Raw genomic sequence first — 7857 nt, 5'->3', positions numbered from 1 at the left:
AGCAAAAGTAATCCTGGGCAACAAAGGCAAGGCAGGAAGCATCACAATCCCTGACTTGAAATTACAGTACAAAGCTACTGGGATAAAATTAGCATGGTACTGGCAAAATAAACAGATCTGAGGATCAATGGAACAGGTTAGAAGATGCAGACACAATGACAAAGACACTCAGCCACCTTATCTTTGACAAAGGGGTCAAACACCTTCACTGGAAGAAGGATAGCCTCTTTCATAATCAGTGCTGGAAAAACTGGCTTTCCACATGCTGAAGACTAAAATTAGACCCATGTCTATCACCATACACTAAGCTAAAGTCAAAATGGATCAAAGATCTAAATATTAAAACAGAAACACTAAATCTACCAGAAGAGAAAGTAGGTAGAAATCTTGAAGATGTAGGGGTAGGCAGAGAGTTCATGAACAAAATCTAAACTGCACAGGAAACACTTCAAAGAATCAACAACTGGAATCTCACCTTATTAAAAAGTTTTTGCACATCAAAAGAAATCACCAACAGAGTAAAAAGAAAACCCACAAATTGGGAAAAAATTTTAGCCAACTGCCCCTCAGACGAAGGACTTCTATCTAGAACAGAAAGAATTTTTAAAAATCAAGCCCCCAAAATTCAAAGACCCAATCCAAAAGTGGGCATTTGAGATGAATACACACTTCTCAGAAGGAAAAGTACTAATGGCGAATAAATATATGAAAAAATGTTCAACAGCATTGGTCGTTCTAGAAAGGCAAATTAAAAAAACACTGAGATTCCATCTCACTCCTGAAAGAATGACTATCTTTAAGAAATGAACCCATAGCAAATGCTGGAGGGGCTGTGGGGAGAAAGGAACCCTTCTCCACTGTTGGTGGGAGTGTAGCTGGAGAAACCACTGTGGAAATCAGTGTGGAGATTCCTCAAAAACTAGGATTGGAGGTCCCATTCGACCTAGCTACCTCCCTTCTGGATATTTTTCCAGAAGAACTGAAACCATCATACCACAGTAATATACATGCACCCATGTTTATAGAAGCACAATTTGTCATAGCTAAATCTTGGGACAACCCAAATGCCCATCAACCAAGGAATGGATAAACAAAATGTGGTATTTTTATACAATGGAGTATTACTCACCTATAAAGAAAGATAAACTAGAGGTTTTATAGGTAAATGGATACAACTAGAGACCATACTCATAAGTGAAATAAATCAGACACAAATGTGTAAATATCATATTGTCTCCCAAGTATAAAAAACTAAAAGAATAAATAAAATCCAAGAGGTACAATAGACATTGTTAAATGGAAAGAAACGGCTCCAAAGGCAAGAACAACTGGGATGGGGAAAGGAGAAAAGAAGGAAGGGAAGAATATATATATAAAGATAGCTAAGATAATTGCACTATCAATTTCTATTCATTGAAAGGAACAGTTAGTGCTTATATTGTTTGATCAATTTTGCATGCCTGTATCTGGTGATCTGAGCAACTATTTTGAAGACAACAATATGCAATATAGTAACCATTGTTAGTTTCCTGTCATCTTGTTTTGAGATTCTATATCATTTTTATTGTTTTTCTATTCTTTTCAAAAAAAAAAAAGATGAAGTGGGCTCCGTGTGCCGAGCACACAGCACCCCGTTCACAAGCTGAGCCTAAAACAGACCTCGCGGGTGGGTGTCCTGCAGACCGTGTTTCCCCCGCGTGGAGTCTGGAAGTGCAGTCTTGTCTCACCCTGGAACCCGGCAGAATGTCGCTCTCCACAGAAAGCATCGACAACAGACTCTAGAAGCCCCATGTTGTTTTATTTGTGGCAAGCTGATAAATTACTTCAAGTTATTTTAAATTCTGCAGTTAAAAAAAAAAGAGCAGGGCACACGCCTGTCGGAGTCCATCGATAACACGGCATAAAATGAAGTAGGGGTCCCTGCAATTTTTTTTTTTTTTTGCTTTTTAACAAGAATATACCCCAGAGTCCATGCTTTAAGCAGTGACATTTTTCAGAAAGAATCGTTTTGTTTCTCCCCATGCTCTGAACACAAAGAGCACACTCAGATGCCCATTCACGCGCAGCCCTTCAGCAGTGTGCGCCCCGGTCCCCACGGGCAGCCGCCACCGCCCTCCCGGCTGGGGGAGGAGAGACACCTAAGCGCTGCACGCTGACTTTGTGCAACTGAGGCAAGTGGTGAAAAATGCATTTGCATAGGAAAAGGGGGCCTCCAATGTTTGGTGCTGGGAGCTGGCATCACCAAGGAAGCCACAAGGAAACCGAGTCCCAGGCCAGCCCGCATTCTTGGGCTGCCCTGCGCTGGGTCGCTCGAGAGTCCCTCCCGTGAGGAGCATGGAACAGAGCTCTGCGGGTCTTCACTACAGTCATAGAGCAGGAGGATTCCTCATGCATCAAGTCTTGGAAGTTTTCCTAAGTCTGTCAGGACTGAGGAGGACGCTGGAGATTCAGTGGAGGTCTAAAGCAGCAATCTGAATCTTTGACTAGAATGAGCCCCAGTGTCTGGAATTAATTTAACTCGCATTTCACAGATGTTGCTCATTTCAAAACTCGTGTCAGCCGCGGTGTCTGAGTTGGTGAGCAGGTGTTTCCCTTTTGAGACGCCGAGACCTACTTAAACATGGCTTTGTAGTAAATACACAATTGGGAAATAGAATTATTTTTTGGTAGTGGAAAATATTCAAAATAAGTATAAAAGGTTTTCCTTGATTTTCTCAAAATAATACTAATTAGTTCTTATCTGTTTCTATGCAGATGTTGAATCAGCTTTTAGTTTTAGTTTTTAATACGTGTTGCGGTGCCGGGGATGGGACAGATGCTAAGCAACTGCTGATCTATGGCAGAGCTGCGCTGGCGGAGCATCAGTTCATAAGTCAGTCTTTTCCTTACTCTTATGAATGATTGGCCAGTTAAAAAAAACGATATTTTTTAAATTTTGAATTTTATCAGGATTAATACCACAGCGAGCATGGCTGTCCAAATCAAGTCATGGTGGACTTCCTCAATAAATCAAGATTAGGGGCTGGGGATTTAGCTCAGCGGCAAAAGCGCCTGCCTGGCAAGCGCAAGGTCGTGAGTTCGGTTCCCGGTACCGCAGAAAAACCAAAAAAAAAAAAAAAGAACACCAAATCAAGATTAGGAAGGGCGTCTTATTACAGAGAGCATAACTTTTATGACATGACACACTGATATCTATGGAAGAAATGGAAAAAATGTATATTTCTGAGAAAAGTATTTCCTCACTAGAAAGATGTAATTTGTGCTTTTTTTTTTTTTTTTTTTTTTTTTTTTTGAGGCAATATGTAGATACCATGTAGCTCAAGCCGACCTTGAACTTACTATGTAGCCCAGGGTGGCCTCAAACTTGCAGCACTCCTCCTGCCTCAGCCTCCCAAGTGCTGAGATTATAGGCATGTACCACCACACCTGGTTCAGACCATGTAATCTGCACTTGATTAAAAACTGAAATAGCATAAGATCGAAGGCAGTCATCCAAGTCTTGGCATATTTGTCCAGAAACTGATAATAAAAATTACAGTGGTGCCCCAGCTCATGAACACTTTTGTTTACAAAAATGGTCCACAAACAGAAGCATTTGCCAAAGTTTTGTTTCTGTTTACAAACTGCATCAGGTGACAAACATGATCCGGCCACCTTTCCACACAAACGCAAACGTGGCCACCTTTTCACAGTCATAGAACAAATTAACTTCGTGAGCCGAGGTTCCACTGTATTTATAAATTAGTCCATAATGCCAATTTTTGTGGAGTCACATGACAGGGATCCGTTGAGAAACAAGCTGTACCATGATTTTCCCCATACATGCAGATTCTTACCTCCCAATTTTCTGTGCAGTAATGGGGTAAATCTGTATTAAAATTTTACCCTTTCCTTTTTAATTGTCTGTGTGTCCTGTGAAGAACCAAGTTTTCAGCTTTTCTCCCTGAAAAAGTGACATAAGTCAGTCAGTCTGTTTCAGATACAAATAACTCCACAGCCAATAGACAGTCATTCTAAACAGAAGCCTAAAGGAAAAGGAACAGAACGGAAGGAAGATAATACAGCAGCACTAGAAATGCCTTTGATGTTAAAATTGTCATAAAATTATTTCAGTCCTTCCTGAGATGTTATAAATTTGGTATCCCATATCCGCAGGAGTAAAACGCACCCCGGAGCTAAAGGGAAATGTCTTATGGTTACCCACGCAATGGTGCACGGTAATCCATGTCAGGAGTTTGCAGCCCTAGAGCATAGATCCAAGCCCTCCTCAGAGCGAGTGTGACGCTCTTAGGTCCCTACCTGTTCCAGATGTGCGGTCCCTGGGACGCCCGGGACAGGAGCCGCTGCCCAGATCCCGTTACTCAGTGAGACCATCGCAGTGTGTGTGCCGGGGTGTGGGATTGTTTTGTAACCGTGGGAACTGGTACTAAACTATCAAATGTTTTCTCCTCGGTACCCTACAGCGTGCATTCCGGCCCGGTGTCTCTGGGTCTCCACTTGGACAGGGCCTGTGACTCAGCTCTCTGCTCTGCTATGGTGGCTGAGTTTCCTGCCTGGTGAGGGAAAGGCGAGGGGGAAGGCAGCAGACCGCTGCAGTCCTACGGCAGACCCAGTGGCGAAGGCCTAGTTGTTCTCTGTCATGGAGACGGGAGGAGGACAGACCCGAGCACTCAGGCCCCTGCTGTGCAAAACTCCCCGTTCATTCCCTGACCCTCAAGCACACACAGCCTCGGTCATTCTACTTCTGGAACTTTTCCTCTCAGTTCAGAAAGCAAAAGACCATCATCTTCCCTAGTCTTCATTCAACTGAACTTAGCGTTTCCCTGCTTCATTTCCCACCTGATTTCCTTTGGGACTGGAAGAGTAGGGCTTAGATCTGCGGGTGCCCCTTACCTGGGAATGACGGTACATTCGTTTTCTTCCTTTGCAGTACGGAGAACTAAGTCTTGATGCTCTTGATAAATTAACCCACAGATATCAAAACCCATGGTAAGTACATATCCATACATTTTTCATTAATGAATCTCCTACCTAAATTAGTAACAGGGTTACTTTCTACCACTTTCTTGTATTTCATATAGATTTAGGGGTAAAATATGAATTTTATTGCTGATAAACACTATAAACTTTCACTATCTGCTGCCATTAATTGAGAGAAGGAAAGCAGAGCAAACAGTAAGAAACTGCCAGAGTGAAGGGAGGAGAGCGGAACGCTCCGCTCCTGAGAAGGGCGGCTCCCCGCAGGGAGGGCAGGCACTGTGCTGCAAGTGAGAACCAACAGAAATGACAACGGGAAGAAGGAGCGTGGCGACTGGACGAGCACGTTAGCTTTAAGTTCACAAACGATGCTTTCTGTGCAAAACGCTATTTTTTGTTTAAAAAGAAAAGGCTCGTTTCATGCTGTTGGCCTAGAAACCGTAATAACGGGGAACCTCAGTTAATAAACGGAACCCTACGGAAGTCACACGACAGCTCAGAGGCACGCTGTCCTAGGGTAGCTTCTAACCCAAATTAAACATGTCGAGCTCAACGCTTGTTAAATTACAGGAAGAAAGCAAACTCGGGGCTTGTCACGCAGAGGGGCACGAGGCTCAGACGGCTAGGTGGGAAGGCGCACGCCCGCACACAGCCGCAGCGTGCAGACTGCATGCCGTCTGCTGTCGTGGGTGTGTGGGGAGGACCCCTGGGCCTTACTTCACCTCATTTTTAATTTTTGAAGGATACAGCTATTAGCATGTACAAAATTACTGGATTTTAGTCTCTGCTAAAACCACAGCAAAATAAGCCGCATGAAGTAGAGACAGGACTTCCAAACCACGTCAAAAGCCCATCCGGGGCTGTCCCAGGACAGTGAAGGGCCTCACTGTGCAAGCCCCATGACTTGTTAGGGATGTCCCATACTTGAAGCTGTTCAGAAGGAAGTTAGCATTTTATTGCAGGAAAATTAAAAATAAAATATCATTTAATTTAATATTACTATCAAAATATAATTAAATATATAATAACTATAATATATAAATATAAAATATTTATAAAATGTTATATAAGATATTATATTATAATACATTATAAACTATCATAATATATTATAAACTATTATAATAAATATATTAAAATATAATTATTATATTAAAATATAATTCATTTGTTTAAATAATATTGCTGGCATACACTGCAAACACCCTATCATGTATTTCTGTACAAAGAAAAGCATCAGAGGCCATTGGGAATCAAGGAAATTTTAACAAGTGTTGATGATGAAAGTATGAAAATTTTCAACATTTATTTCAACATGAAAAACTTGTTCGAAAGTATATGAGAAATGTTGAAGTTTCTAACATTTTCCCTGGACGGAAAAATGTTGGTTACACTTCTTTCTGGAGACTAAGTTATAGATTTATCAGAACATGAGGATACAATATGTTTATGAAAAAAAATCTTTGTGGGATTGGAAATGCCGTTGGGAATTGGGCATAAATAATGAAGAAAAATAGTCAAATCTGTTGTATGTGCTGAATACCGTGTGGGTCAGCTTTCTGTTACCATAAGGAATGCCTCAGGTCAGCCTACAGCGGGGGAGGCAGGGAGCAAAGCCCCTCGCCTCCGGCTGGGAAATCAGAGGCAGAGGGAGGGCCTGGGGTCACTCTGTCCCCTTCGGAGTGCGCCCTAGTGACCCCAGACTGCCCTTGCCAGACCACGGCTTTTTGGGGTGCACTAGGGATCAACCCACATCTGGCCGGTGCTAAGTGGGTGCTCGGCCACCGACCTCACCCTCACCCCAGCTCGGCCCTGGGGCTCTGCCCCCCTCAGCATCAGTGCAGCTGGGGGCCAGGTCTGTGTGCCTGGCCTTTGGGGATGGTTACCCCAACCTCAGCAAACACCCAGCTCACAGTGGAACGGTGACTAGAAAATGGCAGCCGCACAGTTTTAAGATGTTTAACAGCCAGGGATATAACTCAGCGGCACAAGTGCCTGCCTGGCAAGCACAAGGTCCTGAGTTCGATTTCTAGTACCAAAAAAAAAGATGCTTAGACGCAGACCCCCCTCAGGCATGCTGCTTCTCACACTCAGACCCGCACCCAACAGTGCTTCCCGCCGGGTCTGAGCGCCTCCCCCACGGGCCCCTCCCCGTCTTGGGCCTGGTTGCGGCCCCAGGAACCACCACGCTCTCAGCTGGGCTTGCGGCTTCTCCTGGCAAGACTGGTGCTCAGCTGCCCAGCTGGGCATCTCGATCAGCAGTATTTACCATCCAGCTCGGCCCCTTCTGCTGAAAGCACTGCTAGAGTAGCATTGGTGAGCACGCCAGGATCTGCCCTCACGGGGGAGGAGAGAGGCCTTAAATTACCAAGTCTTTAAACATGTGCTCTCCCTAGGCTGTGTGTGTGTGTGTGTGTGTGTGTGTGTGTGTGTGTGTGTGTGTGTGTGTGTGTGTGTGTGTGTGTGTGTTGCTGGGGATCAAGCATGCTTTTTAAGTTTTAAAATTATAAACATAATTCATGCTGCAGCAAGCAAGCAAACAAGATAGAGGTGTATTGAGAAGTTCATATCCTAGCCGGGTCTACCCAGCTTGTGCAACATGGCCCACTACTGAAAGCCCTGGCGGGATGGAAAGGGGGTTTCCTGGCTGCAGAGTGGACTGCTCCCTGCAGAGGGGCTGACATGGGCTCTGGATTAAGCCCCACTGGGTGAACCAAAGCATGCTTTGCAGAGCGCTTACCTTACCTCCTCCTGTACATAAGTTCATGTGAGTGATGGGTTCGCCCTGTGTGTTGATTTGGGGCGGCTTATTTTGCAAGGGGAACAACATAACACAGGACACATACTTTATATGATTATTTATAAGTCACCCAAAGAACA

At 44.0% G+C, this 7857-nt stretch overlaps 1 protein-coding gene across 1 annotated transcript in view; it reads left to right on the top strand.

Annotated features, from left to right (window-relative positions):
* Positions 1-7857, top strand: part of LOC106150313 (chromosome unknown open reading frame, human C4orf45) — a 100795-nt gene that overhangs the window by 58115 nt on the left and 34823 nt on the right. Inside the window, 1 exon segment of the mRNA XM_013522880.1 lies at positions 4931-4989. Coding sequence (XP_013378334.1) covers positions 4931-4989 — 59 coding nt within the window.

Source organism: Chinchilla lanigera, unplaced genomic scaffold, assembly GCF_000276665.1.
Source record: "Chinchilla lanigera isolate Chin_1 unplaced genomic scaffold, ChiLan1.0 scaffold00070, whole genome shotgun sequence".
In the NCBI taxonomy this organism is placed as follows: Eukaryota; Metazoa; Chordata; class Mammalia; order Rodentia; family Chinchillidae; genus Chinchilla; species Chinchilla lanigera.
The sequence above is the reverse complement of the archived record's forward strand: the minus strand, read 5'-3'. Positions and strand labels throughout refer to the sequence as shown.